Raw genomic sequence first — 15,950 nt, forward strand, 5'->3', positions numbered from 1 at the left:
CTTGGGAGTTTCTTTTTTCTTTTCTCTCTAAACGTGCTTTGCTATCAGTACATAGGGATAACCAAGATTTAGGTTAATGGTTAACAGACCAGTGATAACCACATAGAAACTCTGACTTCCTCCTGCTGTGGTCAGGACAGAAAACTGCCTTCACACACAGAAGAGGCAAGAGCTGAAAGGAGTGCAGTTCACAGCACAAAGGACTGGAGTACGGCAGCTTTGCTACAGATTGGTAAGAGCTAAGACTTTCTCTCCCACTCAGATTACTGACTCAGCTGCTGTTGCTTACAAAACCCACAGGTGTGTCTAGTTCAGACACTTTCGTTGTACCTGACTGCTCTGACCTCTGCGTCTTGGTGAAGGGGGCAAAGCGAGAAAGGATCTATTTTCTGTGATTTTGGACATCAGAGAGGCTCTTCTTCCCTCTTCCTCCTCCCAGGGGCTGCTCATGGAAGGACAGACATCCTCTTCAGACTGTTTTCATCTCATTAACCACACTCATATCCCAGAGTTTGAGGTGTCTCATTGGATCAAGATCACTTTGGCCTCTCTCGACATCTGCATCTTTGTAGCAGGCATCTTGGGCAACAGCATCACCATCAAGGCCACCAAGATCCTGCAGAAGAAAGGCTACCTGCAGAAGGAGGTCACGAACCACATGGTGAGCTTGGCCTGCTCAGACCTGCTGGTCATCCTGCTTGGCATGCCTGTGGAGTTCTTCAGCGCCATCTGGAGTCCTTTTGCCACCCCAAATGGCAATGTGGCTTGCAAGCTCTACTGTTTTCTTTTTGAAGCCTGCAGTTACGCCACCGTGCTGCATGTGGCCACCCTTAGCTTTGAGAGGTACGTGGCTATCTGCCACCCCTTCAAGTTCAAGGCACTCTCCGGACCCCGCACGGTGAAGCTGCTCATCGCCTTTGTTTGGGTGACATCTGTCATCGTGGCTCTGCCCCTGCTCTTTGCCATGGGCACAGAATATCCCCTGGAAATCATCGAGGGCTACCAAAGTACGATGGGCTGCGTGAAGCCGACTCCCAGGCACCTATTACCCCCTATGGACAACATGACCATCTGTACCAGCCTCTCCTCCAAGTGGCCTGTTTTTCAGGCCAGCATCTTCACTGCCTTTGCTGTGTACATCATAGTGCTGGGGTCTGTCACCTTCATGTGCCGCAGCATGATGAAGACCCTGAAGATCCACAAGAAAGGAACTGTGGCGGTGAAGGGTGAACTAGGACACCAGGAGCAGTACCTAAGGAAAAGTGAGAGCTCAGAGGGCAAGAGCTCCAGGAGACAGATCACTCTATTCCTGGGTAAGAGCCCTGTTCTACTCTGCCTCTCCTCCCCTGCCCCCTTCCCACAAAGGTAGGAAAACCAGAGGCCTGTGTCTTGCCTCACCAAGTTCCCCCAAATGGGGGACGTGTGGTTTGAAACTGGTCCGAGATGGAGAGGCATACTTCTGGTTGCAATGACATATTTAAGAAACCTGATTTCTCTGCATGTTTCTGTCTATTTTTGTTGTTAGAACAGGTGGGAGGGAAGAGAGAAGAAAAAATCCATTTACTGTCTAATATTTATGTTGCCTGATTATACTGCATGTCTACATGCAGCAATAGTGGTAACAGGATGTTACTGCTTGACCTTTGTGGTAGCAATAGCCACAGCTGCCTGGATATAAAGTAGCTCTACTTGCATGTCTTCCCATTAAATACGTGCATATTTAGTAAGGCACTTAATAAGAGGGCACACTGTCTTGCAAGATCTAAAGCTTGTCCCACTCTGAAGGCATGTCCCTGTCAACTCGGGATGCTCCCTGAAGTGCACTGATTTAGCTTTGCCGTGGCTGTATTGCATCCGAGCATTAAGGAAGCTGGGCTGGGCAGCTGATCTGGTCTTGCAAATTGCTGTTGCCCTTTTTGATTTTTTTCCTGGTTTTATTTGAAGGCCTATAACCTTGGAATTATGTTTGATTCTGATCTCTCTCGCCACATTTGTCAGACAAAAACTAATCAAGCTGTCATTTTACCAACTTGGACTCTTTCCAGGCAGTGATCCATGCGGTCTCCACATTTGTTGATGCTCTTAGAGGTACCCTTAATCATGTCCTGGCTGAATTACAGCTAGTTCTTGTTTTGTTGGGTTGCTTGATACGATACTGGGTATAATAAATGAACCATCTTGTGTAGGAATGAACAACAGACCTAGGATTCCTGTGTTGATTTTTGATGCTCTGCTTGATACTGCAGAGGGGGAGCTGAAACTCGTGGATCTGCCCACTTCTAGAGCTTTATGTAGATGGTGGTGACTTGAGAATCCCTTGCTTCCTAAGCTAGTCCTGCTTCTGCCCTGGTCTGGGGCTGGGAAGGGTGCAGGGCAAGGAGTCCAAGGGTGCAACCAGCACCTTTTCTGCTGCAGGCGTGGTGGAAACCTGTCAGACGAGGCCTGTGACTCAGGCGTGGGGACAGGCTGGAGCCGTGAGCTGTGCCCGCCGTCACCCTCCAGATGGGAGACGTGACGCTGCAGGCTGCGCACGGCTCTTCCACATGCCCAGGGTGCACATCTGAAGAAGAAATTGTCTCCTCGCACAAGGCATCTATTAGTCAGGGATGAGAGCCCCCGTATCAGGATGATTAAAAGGGCTCTTGATACCTGAGTTCACCAAAAGTACTGACTTCTGGGCTGGAAGCTTAACAGCTGAAGCTAAATGCAGCATGTTGCACAGAGCTGAAAAAGGGATAAGGCTTTGCTCTTTAAGTTAAGTGCTACTGTGGGATCCTTAAATGTCTGTGGATCTCGCTCTCCTTGTAAATTATCACCCACAGCTACATTAAAGTCCAGTCTAAGATCCAAATCCTGTAGCAAGTTCTAGTCAGGTTGAGAGGTGAAGGTAAATTACTGCGGCTTTTCTTCCCCTCCTTGATTATTTTTCTTGTTTGCTGATAGTCTATTGTGGAATAGGGTAGACCCGTTGCTGCTTGCAGAAGTGTTAAAAAATAAATAAATGAACGGACAAGCGAGTTGCTTTATCTTACGGGAATTTGCCACCGGTATCTGACGCTTTCTCTGCTCTCAGCTTTCTGGAGCCCGTAGACGCTTCTGTGAATCCCCTGAAATGATTTCCGTGGCATATTTTAAATGGCTCTTAATATGAGTCTTGCTAATTAACTTGGGTTGGGAAATAAATTAATAAACTGAAGAGGAAGAAACGGTGGCTTGCATCCCTGAGAACAATGCAAAGCAATTTAATTTGGAGGTTTCATAAGAGTGATGCTTTAGGGCAGTTTTAACCCAGAAGAAATGAACATATAAATTGTTTACAAATTGCTGAATTTAAATATAGTGATTTAGAAGTCCTCTTTGTTTTTCGTTTAACAGATGGGTCAAATTAAAACAAATATTTGCTCATTTACAACATATTTCACTTTTAATGTGAAATGTAAATGACAGCATATAGCAAGATGTCTTCAAACATCTAACAGCAATAAAAACAATTTAGCATTTTCTTCTTCTTCTAGTTGTTAAAAGTGATAAGTTCTCCAAAACGGAGATTAAATTCATAAATCTCTTGACGATGAGGAAAAGCTAAGTGGAAAGAGACACAAGAAGGAACTGGTGCTTTTTTAGTGTCACGTTATTGTGAGGCACTCGAGAAAATTCATGAAAACAAATTGTAAATGCTGAAAGCGAAAGACTGTGTGCTGTGGGAGGCACTGGTGCTTGCAGGGTGAGCCCTGGCCAGGCTTACACCACAGCTGGGGTGGAGGAGGAGGGGGACGAGGGGCTAAAAGAGGGGAGCACCATGGTGCTGGGCAGGCTGAGCTCACGAGGGGAAGGGCTTTCTTCCAAGGGGGTGGCTGCAAGGGTCCAGTCCTTTGGTTTAAAGCCTAGAGAGGCTGGCTGGGGGTTTGAGGTCTGTGGTCTGCTCCTCCTGTCTCTGCTGCCCTCACCATGCCCATGGTGGAGAGGAGGGGCTGGTGCAGCAGTCGCTGTAATTCTGCACCTGGTGATGGAGAGGGAGCACTTCCAGGGGCTGTTCGGCTCAAATTTTGGTAGATTTGCCCCAGTGGGGGAATGCAGATTTGTCCCAGTGTTTTGGAGAAAATCAGTTCTGTTTTTTAAACTAGGCTGCGCAGTGCTGCTCTTTCCAGCTTCTTTCCCATTATTGCTGTTGGTTTCAAGGAAGATATGATAGTACATGTAAGGCTTTGCTTAATGCTCCTGCTCCTGAAATTGGGCATTTGGGGCTTCGGGTAGCCTGGGGCATGCTTCCTGCAATCTCTGTGCATGTGATTTGTTTGATCATCTTCTGAGTGAGGTGGTAAAACTCCAGTGCCTCCAGTGGATCGGCCCATCCACACGAGCAGGGCAGATGAGGCTGGGTGACACTGTGTGGGTTTTCCATAGCTGTTAAAGCAGCTTTGCTCATGTTGGGACAGCAGATCTTTCTTCTAGTGAAGGGCAACATGGGTCTGGTTGAGTATGGGCTCTCCTCAACAGCAAGGAAAATATAGCTGAACTTAATTTTTGAGTGGCTCATGGCAGCACTTGATTATAGAAGTTTCTCCACCCCCAGCAGCAGAAACTGAATAGTTACTGTGCTTATGAAAACACTGGGTGGATGGCACTTTGATGAAATGCAACCTTTTAATAGTATTTAAAGCCTCCTAATCCTCAGCCCACCATGACGCTTTTGTCTTTCTGCTGGGACTGTGAAGGGCTAGACGGTGATGAGAGAGATACCTAAATGGTCACGGGGTGCTACTGGGGCCCTCTGGCTGCTCTGGCACCCGAGCTGAGGCACCTGCCACCCCATCAGGGAGCTCTTGACAAAGGGTGGGTTCGGGGACTTCGGCTGGGTCATGGCAAAGAAAGGGAGGGAATATAACAGAAGGGTCCTGCAAAAGGGAGAGCCAGCTAGTGCAGTAGTACACTAGTGCTGAAACTATGTAGTTAAAAATCTTCAGGAATCATTAACTTCATCGTTAATCTCCAGCAGCCATTAAGGGGAGCGGTGCGGGACAAGGCCCTGTGCAAGCCGCTGGCGGGGCGCACCTCAGCGGCAGCAGGCCCGGGCCAGCCATGTGGGCCTCGGCTACTTCCCTCCTAGTCTGGTCACTAATATAAGACTGCTTTTATGCAAAAGCACCTGCATGGTTTGTCATCAGGCTAGATCTGACTGGCCTGAACTTGTACTCAAAGACGAAGTGAGTTTTGACTGTCCCAGATGGAAAATTTATCACTTCTGAAGCTTCTGTGGTATTTCCCTTGCCAGCTTCAGTTTTGTGCTTCTGCTGAAGGCTTTAATTATTTTGTATAAAGCAGCCTCAGGACTACCACAGTAAATACATTGAGCTTGAAAAGTCCTTTTGTGTTAATATATGAACTGCTTTTCTTTGTTATGTGTTTCCAGCCTGCCCTTTTGGAGCAGCAGATGGGTCTGCAGCGTGGGGCTGCAAGGCACTGCAGGTGCTTTGTCACCTGCCTGCCGGCATCCAGGCACGCTCTTCTGTCTCCTGACCACCACGAGATGTCCAGCCATCCCACCTCTCTCTTTCATAAGAGGGAAGTATCAGAGTAATCCAGCTGCTATGAAACTGTTGCACAGATCATAACCTGTGGCAGTGCCTCCATCTGAGAAAGGCAGTGTGGTGGCTTTATTTAAATTTTCCTTTTATCTAATGCTTTAGTATGTTTGTCAGGTACACAGAGTATCAGCTTGAAGATGGTAGCAGTGTTGGTTTCATGTGTTGTGGTATGGTACAGGTAGTTTCTGGTCTGTTTTATGGAGTAAGAGAAATTAGAGGCTTTGCTGAGACTCTGGTGAGTGCCATTGAAGGAAAGGCAGTCCCTCCCTCTAAATCCAAACAAAATGAGCAAAAGGGAAGGGCTGGAAAAGCAGAGGTGGTGGCTGTTAAAATGATGGTAGGCTATTCTATAACAACCCCAAATGCCACTATAAACACCATGGACACAACTGAACCTGGCCATAAGCTAAAGGTAGATAAAACATTGAGTCAGAAATTAAAAAGATCTCTTGGAACTTGAGCTGGAGCACTGTTTTCTCCCCCCGATATACTACTGCTGGCAGATTAATATTTTGCTCAGAATAAAGGTATTGTGTGTAGAAATAGCCTTTCCAAAGATCACTAAGGAAATGTATTTCGCAAGGCGCTTGGCAATCGGATTTTCAGGAGGACAAATTACTTCAAGTACTCTGCAAAAAATACATGGTTGTCATCTAGAGATGACTCAGGCACTGCATAGCTTGACAGTGGTAGGACTTCTGTTACAGGAAAATTAGATGCTTCTTCGTAGGCTAGAAATTGGCTTGGTTTTTTTCCTTACTGAAAAAGGTAAAACTTGGTAGAACAAAAATTGAAAGAATAACCTAATTGATTGGATTCCAGAAGAACACAGCTCCAGCCCGTGTTCTTTAAACTCAGCTTCATCGACTCCTCTCAGTTCATTTCTTTAATCATTCCACTCAGCTGCCTTTCTTCAGAGACTTTGTTGGAGAGGTGCCTGAAGATAAATATATTGTAGGCTGGATATGATTTTCATCTATGTGTTTTATATGGTGTCTTCATCTATATATTTCCCTGAGCAGGGCTTCGAAGTACACAAGACAAGCAGGAGACTGCATGCTCTGAAATGAGTAGCAGGGGCTGAGCAGGGGGCATCAAACACCTGGACCCAGAGACCAGGGGCTGACTATTCAGCCGAATGAGACACCCACCCCTGCCACCAGTAAGATTTTTCCTTTAGGTGTTGCTTTCTGGAAAAGAGATCAAAGCAAGGGATTTACTTGGTGGTGTTCAGGAAATTTTGCTTTCCTCTTTTCTGCAGAAGTATTAACCTGGTGTCAACAGCAAAACTAATCAATGCTAGCAAACACTGGTAGCACAAAACCGAAGCTCAGCAATTCAGCAGGTGACAATGGAAAGACTGCATTCAGGGATCTCAGCTTCTCGGGGCAATTGTGTACAGCCAGCCTCCTCTGATGAGCTATGGGACTTTTGTTGTTGTTGTTGTTGTTGTTGTTTTTTTTTTTTTTTAAACAACAACAACAAAACATAGCCACAGTAAAATACACTCAAGGCAAACTTCCAAAGTCCAGCTATCTAGGTATTTTCTGTTTTTCCACAATGCAATTTAAAAATGAACATGAGCAAAAACAGCATAATTTTCCTCCCTATTGTAGAGAAAGCAATTTATCTACTGCTGCTTTTAACTGGACTCATGTACTAGGAGATTGTGCTTTTGGCTTAAATAGACGGTCTTCCTTTCCTCCTACTCAGAGGGATGGCAAAATGGTGCAGAGAGAAAAAGAATGTAAGAATAGGGACTAACTGAGGCCAGTACCCCCAGGGTATTTAAGACTTTTGTAGTTTTAATGGAAAAATCAATGTGTGATTACACTTTGCATTAGAGTACTCAAAAATTGCTTGAAAGTGAAGTCTGCAGCTTTAAAAACAACCTAACCCTGAAAATACTATATTTGGAGAACCAAATTCACTACCGGTGTAATCCACATCATTCTTCATGTGTGCTGTCCTCGCAGATGCGGTCTCTGTGCACACACAGCTACTGTCTTTGCTTCTGTGCACAAGTAGCGGTGAGGACGATGAATGCTTCACTGGTGCTTAGTGAAAATCGCAGCCATGCTTCTGACTCCCAGCTGATCCTTGCAAGGAAACGGGTATTTCACCTGGTCTGATGGTGAGCTAGGTGTTGGCATGTTGCTTCAGCCTAGCTCATCCCGTGGCGCACACAGCACGAGCATCTTTCCGCCTCTTTATACTTTATTTCCATCAAAGTGGAGAAATATAGATGTTGCTCCAGGTATGAAATGAATTGAGGGAGATTGTTCTCAGCTAAAAATCAGCACCCGTACTTTGGGAAACCCTGTCCTATTGATTCTGGTTGACTGCCCTCATTCTTTGGTCAAGAGACTATTTTCTTAAGCATTAATTTTCCACTTTCTGTTTTCTTGCTATCTCTTCTGAGCCAGACACCATCTCAAACACAGATTGCTCTTCAAACTTCCCAGTTTCAGTAAATGAGACTCATTTGTGGCAAGTTCACACATGATTTGTTGAAGTCTTCACCTGTGAAAATTAAATGCATTATCTATTCCTCTATTGTTTCATATTCCAATTATACCACATTTCGCAAAATTAAATCTTTTGTTTTCCTAGCTGATGTTAAGACCATTATCTTTAAACAATGATTGCTAGCCTGTGAATTTTAATAGAAGACAACTTTAATATCTGAGCATTTATTAGTAATGTGAAGCTTTCAATTTTATCCTACATAACTTCTTGATTTCCTAAAGGCAAAACTTGTATTAGAAACTGAGAACCAACGAACTGCCATCCAACAGGTTAAAGATTATTTTTGTCTCTTTCATTGTTATAAGTGAGTTCCTAAGCCTATAATTTCACTGGATAGGTAGAACAGTTGAAAAACGAATACGATGGAATTTCCACAGCAGATAAACAGTTAAGATTTCGACTGATGATTGGCACACGTTGTAGCACCTTCTTCACCTTTTTTGAGGGCATTGTAAGCAAGTTTGTGCTGCTAGATGTCAGATGTAAGTGAGAAAGCAGTTATCTTCTGAACTCCGTTGCAGATGTATGAGTAATATCAACGTCAAACCATTATGGATTAAATGAGTTTGCCAAAAGCCTCTTAATTGTATAAATACTAACTTGTAAGGAATGGTGAAACTGAGAAAGAGGTCCAGTATTGTTATGAGCTAACTTTCCCTTGCTTCTCCTTAAGCTGTTTCCATGCCCGTGGTTGTTATGTTTAATTGTCTCTTAAAAGCACTTAGCATATTTGTTTCTATGAATTTTTAAAGAAGGTATTCAGGTTGGAAGTGCAGTTTATGGGGTTAGAGTTGAGGGTCTCTCTGAAACCAGCTGTCTGCTTGTTAGGGAGACGTACAGAGGGAGAGAGAGTTGTATGAGCACTCAAAAAACACTTGACATCCACCTGCAAACAGGTGCACATACATAATAATTACCAGGAAACTCAATTATACTCATGTGTGTAAAGAACCCCAGACACAGAGGTGTATTAGAGAAGACAAAATTGCTTAGCTATCTATACTGGTCCTCACCCAGCGTAAATGGCTTTCTCTCCTCGTGTTTTATTAGGTAGCATCTGCACAGGTATTCAGGCAGCCCTTCTGCTCCAATCTCTCGTTGAACCCCGCAAAAGAGCTTCTCAGATATAGCCCTTTTCAGAGGAGAGACTAAATATTTTGTCCCTATTCATATAATATTTCTGCAAGGCTGCTTTGTTTTTACTCTTCCATATAATATTGCCAGGTTGCTTTTTGTTGAATGCAATGATTGTCTTGCGTAGCTCAAGGACGGGCTGCCTTCGGCTCACTCTTGTTTTGGTGCTATATCTAACAGGGTGCTGCTGAAGGTGATTTTGATTTGAAGGAATGTTAGGAGACTCTCCTGATTGCTCCTTCCTAGAAAAATCCATGGAGTTCAGTATATGTGTACCCCTTAAAGTACAGCAACTACAATTATTCTAGCACTTCGTCCATGAAGGGTAAAATCTGAATTGTGGAATTAACTGTCGTGGAGACCAAATGTAAAAGTGGGCTCCAAAATGGATTAAATATAACCTTGAAGGATAGTGCTGTCAAGAACAAGATACAGTCTCTACTTTGGAAGGTCCTCGTGGTGGTGAGTGCCAGAAACTTGGTGTGAATAGTACAGGAAAATCCCTCTTGCTTGTTCCTTCTCCCACAGGTGCCAATGTGGGATTATCACAAAGAGAAAGGAGTTGCCAGATGACTGCTAGGTCTGTCCAAGTATGACTGCTCTGAACTTTCTGTGTATGTCAAAATAGGCAATTAATCAGGGGCTGCCTTCAGACAGGAAGAAGAACATACGCTTTTTAAGATGGTGGAAAAAGGTGTTTGGTTGAACAAGAAAAAATTAAAACGCTCTCTCTAAAACTTTGGTTATTGAAAGGTCATTTTCCCTATACACTCCTAAACCATAAACCTGTAAAGAAAAAAATTTATACATTACTGGGGTGCATTTATTTTTAATCTAGAGGAGTCAAAATGTGTCTCTTTTGATCAGCTCCAGTATTTGATGAATTTTTTCTTCCTGTGCCTCACATTATGTCTCTGCAGTAAAGAAAACTTTTGGGCTCTCCTGATTTCGAAAAGAAAATGAACTTAAATTTTTCCCTTAAAGGCATTAAGAATGAAGGTGTTCAAGAACCAAATCTCAAGGGAATGCTTAAGATATAGCTATAGAAGAAAAGCTCTTGAAGCTGCTATAACTGGGCCAACGATCAGAATTAAGCCTTTAAGGTAACGAAAGATTGCAGTACCTCAGCAATAACGTACAGAGAGATTCAAACAGTGTTTGTTGTGGGTGCAGCTTCAACATGCCACATTTCTGACCATTAGATAAGAACTAACGTCGTATGGTGAAGGACAAAGTCAAAAGAGAGCCTGCTGGTCAAGTGGAATTGTTTGCCCTTGCCCTGTCGATAGTGACAGCCTTCTGACTCCCTGTCACGAGCTCATTCAACAGGTCAGAAACTCAGGTCTGAAATGGCTGGATTGGGTTGTGTCAGAGGTGTTCAAAAGATGGTATCTGAGTAATCTTTTTGTCATGAAAGCCTGAATACTTAAATTCTAGTGGTAATAACAATGATACCAACTCCTGCCTAGATTTGTAAAGGCTTCTGTTGGTATTTGCAGGCCTACACATACCTTTGAAAACTCGGACATTGATTCTAGGGCAGGAACTTTGCTACTGAGGTGTAATGGGTTAAAATATATTCTTGTTTAAACTTGAACTTTTGACAAAACGTGATGTCTAACTACCCGCATCGAGGCTGGAGAATAGGGCTACTAAGGTGACTGGGGAATGTGGAGATGAACCTTAATGGAAGCTAAAATTAGGTTATCTTGTTTAATGTAGCAAAACTAAGAATATGTCTGGCTTTGAGTTGTCTGTAAGAACATTGGGGCAGTGAGTACTGAGGAAAGAGGAAAATCTGTTTTGTACCCTGATCTGAAAATCTTGCAAAACTGACTCAGGAACAGCCATCAGTGGAGTTACTCCAGGACAATCAGTCTGATCTCATGGTGCAACCAGTTAAGCGTAGCAGTCTTGCTGTGCACCTTCAGAAACAGCTCAGGGCTGCCCGGCCTGTTAAAGTTAGACCTTATGTCAAGGAGTTTGCAGTCACCCTTGTCTCAGCTGTGGAGCCAGGGACCTTCCCTCCAGCATGCACGAGTCTTCCCCTCCAGCTTAGAGACTGTCTCAAAGTCATAGTACCCTTGATTAACTTTGAATTTATAGAGCTTTAAAGCCATGCTGAGTATGGATTTGCTAATTTGGTCTATAAGGAGAATAACCTGCAATAGAACGGCTGGAAGAGAGAGTTCTGAAACTGCAGTCTGCTCGTCTGGTGAGTACGAGGGACCATTGGAGCTGCCTCTGAGCAAAGCCAGAGCAGATCTCACCTCTCTGTCCCTGTGGAGGTTTGGGACTGTGTACCTCGTCTCTCTTTCAATGCTTCTCTTGTGCCCTTTCTTAAAGGACTTTCCCCACCTAGTGTACTTGGAGGCAGCCGTGGGAGTTCACTGTTAAAAGTGAATGTCTGGAGACAGGAACTTTCCATTGTTGTGATTCCCTTCACTTTTCCTATTCCCACTTATATGCACGTCTGCTGAATTCTAAGAAGCTTTTTGATAGCAACTTGAAATTCAAATGTCCCTTTTCTTTTTGTCTTCTGGTCCAAGCCAACATTTAAATGCATTCCTTTCTATTATAAAGAGCATATTGACAATTTAGGAAACATTGTCCTGCAGTACAAATGCTCTGATATTACAAAATATTACCATGTTCTCTGCATTGATCTAAATGATGGCGTTGGCACAAGAACTAATAGGTCTACAGGGGCCATGAATGAGTACAGACAGAAATGAGAAAATTTCTAATCATGAGAAGGACATGTTCAGGGACAACCTTCCAACTGGAGAGCTGGACCAAACTAGTTCAGTTTCTGGGGCAGAGAACGTGCTGATTTCTGCAAGTCTGTGGTTTGGATGCCCATGCCAGGAGTTAAGGGATGTCTGGTCGTGAAGCCCAGGCCTCCGGTGGGTTGGAAGGAGGAGGTTATGTTTGTCACTCCTTGGTGTGGCACTGCGTGACTCAGCATCCTGCTTTAGGAGGGTGCTGAACTTGGAAAGGTGCAGCAAGCAAATGTTCATAAGGTAAACATTTTCTTGGCAAATACCTGCTGGCAAAAGCAGACTTTCAGAAATCTGGCCTGGGACCACACAGCCTGGTGCACACACGGGTTTCTGTTGTAAATGAAGGATCCATTTCCTGCGTGTTGGGGTTTCTGAGTATCAGGACATCACCTTTGCTTTCCTTCCCTGGCTGCCCGCAGGCCCTCTGTACCAGCCTGCCTCAATACCCTCCTCCACCACCAGCGTGCCCATTAGTCCCTGTGTGCCTGATGACTGGCATTCGAAAACCTGCCTCTGAGTGCCTTTCTCTGAGAGAGAATTGCTTTAACCTTATCAAATGGAAGTGAAATTTAAAATGACTTCACGTTTATTTACTGACAGGCAGGAATGTCCTCTAAATTGACTGTCACAGCACGAACGCAGTGCTGCAGGACCGAATCATAACCTCTTGTTGGCCTTCAATCAGTGTTAAATTTGGGGAGTGGGGATATTATTTCGGCCTCCCTGGATGTATGGATAGCATTCTCATTTTGAAGTTTTATACAACGAAGTTATATTTGATATTTGCATAATTCAGATAGATGAAATCCTCAAACAGGCACAGAAGACTTGATTTCATTAACTTGGGATGCAGCCATTCCCATCTCTCATGCATATGGCAAATACCTTTCCTGTAAGTATACTTTAAAGATTCATTTCTTTCTCTAATCAAGTGGTGAAATCCTACCCACGGGAACCAGAATTGATTTCTTTTCCCTTCAGACTGAATGGCACAGACCTTATTTGGGTTAACTTCTGTCGTGAAAGGTAAGGTTAACCCTTCTGTGTGCCGAGAATCAGCCAATTGAGTTCCCGTTTGCTGCTCCAACACCCTGCAAATGTACACGGTGCAGTTGTCCTGCAAATGTAGCTGTCAGCTCTGCTAAGCTCAGAGATGCTCTGCCTATTCTCGGCAAGGGCCTATTTTCACTGAAAGCCTGGCCATGTAAGCTGGTTTTTAAATTTCCTCCTGGGCTTCGAATGCTGTAATTGATCACGTTTATTTTGGTTTTAGCCTTTAACGATCAAGGTGAGGAATTGCTCCCAAATCAGCTAAGATGTTAGGAGGAAGGCAGCTTCTCCGTGCCACATGGATGGTGCCAAGGAATCACAACAGGCTCTTGCAAGCCTTCCTCAAAGCATGATGTTTTCTGGTAGGAAATGGAAATCGGGCAGAAATGCTCCTTTCTTGGAGCTGGCACCTGTGCCTTGCTGTCTGTGGGGGACCTGCTGGGGCATGGGAGAGCTCCACCGCATTAATGCAATTTAATAGACGTCGGTGGAGAATTAAAGCAATTTCACTTTAGGTATCTGATGTTGCTCCAAGTAGTCTTGAGGAATGGTCCTGCACGCTGTGTAGTCTGAGCACATGGCTGGGACTCCTATTCGTAGCAGCACCGAGGTGAATTTCCCTTCTCTTTACTACTGAGTTGCCCAAATACATTTGTATGCTGTTTTCTTGTTCACCTTCTTGGTAATGGAGTTCTGCATTTTGTCTTCTATCTTTCAGATACATCACTTTTCACTTCAATTGTCTTATATTAGTTGAAACTGATAACCTGACCCTTTGGCTGCTCTGCTTCTCTGAAACATTTCCCAGTGCTTTCACTGAAATGGGGATGCTCTGCTACACTCTTACAGGGAGCTGCTTAAAAAAAAATAGGGGGAGGGGGAGATGAGGAAAAATATATTCTTTCTTGGTAATTTGGGAGGCTTAATTTTCTACTTCTCGTCTTAGAAAACAAAGTAGTCACTGGGGAGGGTTTTCTTTCCTGTGTTATTAGTGAATTTATTGTGTGCTTTCTGCCTCTCCTGCCTGCCAGCCTGCCATGTAAAAGACAGCAGTAGGTCAGCTGCATTGAACACCTCAAGAAAAGCCAGGATGCCCTGGGTTTCCCTCCTGTATTAAAGGAAGAATTTATGCTGTAATTGATAGTAATCGGTAAACTCTCCATCAAATGTATACACACTTTGGTATTTGAGCTCTAAAATTCCTGTTGTGGGGATGCAGAGTGGTCAGGAAGCACTGACCCTGCTCTGGTGTTTCAGTTCCCACATCAGGTGTCAGCTGCCTTTCACAAACAAGTTTATAAGCTCAGCACTGTTGTTCCTGAGCAGTTTTGATCGGTCTGGCTTTACTGCTTTACTGCTTTGTTCAGTGAAACTTTGCACTGCTGGGCACACAAGGGCCAACGTGCAGAGATTTGCAGCTCAGCCTAAGGAAGCAGTGCCCTGTTTCTGCTTTTCTGGGGGTTCCTGTGGCACCGAAAGTGGGCCTTTTTGACAGCAGGGAATGCTGAAATGGTCTAACCATTCTCACCAAAAGATTCATCCTGTCTCAAGGCATGTTCCTCATGCCGGGCACTTAGGAGGTAGCAGCCCAGAGCCCCTCGGTTGGCACCATGTTGCATTTTGCAAGAAAAGCAGCCCGAAATAACAGGGCCTGACACAATGTCTTCCCCTTCTTGTATCTGGAATTTCTGGTAGTTTTGTTTGATTTTTGTGGGGCTCTTTTTGGATTGTTGGTTTGTTTGTTGTAATCTTTGAGCAGGCTGAGCTCAAGGGGACCCAGCTCCCACCCTGAGTAGCCACATTTTGGAAAAAGCCTCATTCAGCAGAAGCCCCAGGAGCCTAGACAGGCACATGTCGTGTGTTGGGGTGCACAGGAGATCAATGCACTGAATTCAGGAGGACCTAGAAGCACTTTCGACCTTTGGTATCAAAAATCTTGTTGACGAGCCCCTGAACTCTGACTTTAAAATCATTTCAGATCAGGAATCATTGCCACTTTACACCACAGTTTTCAAATCCTTTGTCTTTTGAAGTAACACTGAGAAAGTCAGTGTCCCCAAGGTTCAAACCTTATTTATTTAATTTTCCTATTATTTCAGTACATCAACGGTTAAGATTTTTGCTCAATATGTTTTTGGGGAGAATATTTAGAAGCCTAAAAAAATATATTTAAAGCGAAACATAATGCTTTTGATCCAAGGACTGGTGTTCTGTAGGAGAAATTAAAAAAAAAAATATCTCATGATAACCCCTCTGCTTTCCTAAAATAGAAAACCTGCATAGTTAATGAATATAAATGAATGTACATTCACTTCCTTTTTTTTGAGGTTACTAAAGCTGATTAACATTAGGTACCACAATTTATTTAAAGCAGTTGAGTAATTATTCTGCTTCCTATCCCATGAACACGCAACTTATTTATTACTGAGGTTGTTTTTTTTTCTTTAAGTGTATCCTTGAAATCACATTGGGGACATATCTTTGTCATCATCAGAGTTTTAAAATAAGTATTCTACAGTAAGTAATTTTTGGTACACAAGCAAAGAAGAAAAATTGGGCAATGCATTGAAATTCAATGAACTGTGATGAATTGTCTTACAGGAAAGGACCTGAAAGGCTTAGGAATGAAATAATATATTGACAATTTGGGGTTACACAAGTAGAATTCAATATTCATCATAATTAAATTAGAAATTGATAGCTTCAGCAAAACAAAGCAGTTCTTCATATAGAATCCAAAAGAGGTGAAGCATCTCTGCTTTATTGCTACACTGTGTGGGTCAAGGTGCTTTGGCTGAGAGCTGTTTTCCAGCAGATCATTGTGAAGCGACTTCTATGTGTTGGCCCTTCCTGTTATCTCAGCCAAATG

General features: G+C 43.7%; 1 protein-coding gene across 1 annotated transcript in view; it reads left to right on the plus strand.

Annotated features, from left to right (window-relative positions):
• The first annotated feature begins 448 nt into the window (after positions 1–448).
• The window catches only part of GPR39 (G protein-coupled receptor 39), a 73,379-nt gene continuing 57,877 nt past the window's right edge, over positions 449–15,950 (plus strand). The window contains exons 1-3 of the mRNA XM_040561582.1: positions 449–1,313; positions 1,526–1,530; positions 8,452–8,596. Of these exons, the coding sequence (XP_040417516.1) occupies positions 449–1,313; positions 1,526–1,530; positions 8,452–8,596 (1,015 nt within the window). The remainder of the gene's footprint in view (positions 1,314–1,525; positions 1,531–8,451; positions 8,597–15,950) is intronic.

The sequence above is a fragment of the Cygnus olor genome, chromosome 6 (genome assembly GCF_009769625.2).
Source record: "Cygnus olor isolate bCygOlo1 chromosome 6, bCygOlo1.pri.v2, whole genome shotgun sequence".
NCBI classification, from domain to species: Eukaryota; Metazoa; Chordata; class Aves; order Anseriformes; family Anatidae; genus Cygnus; species Cygnus olor.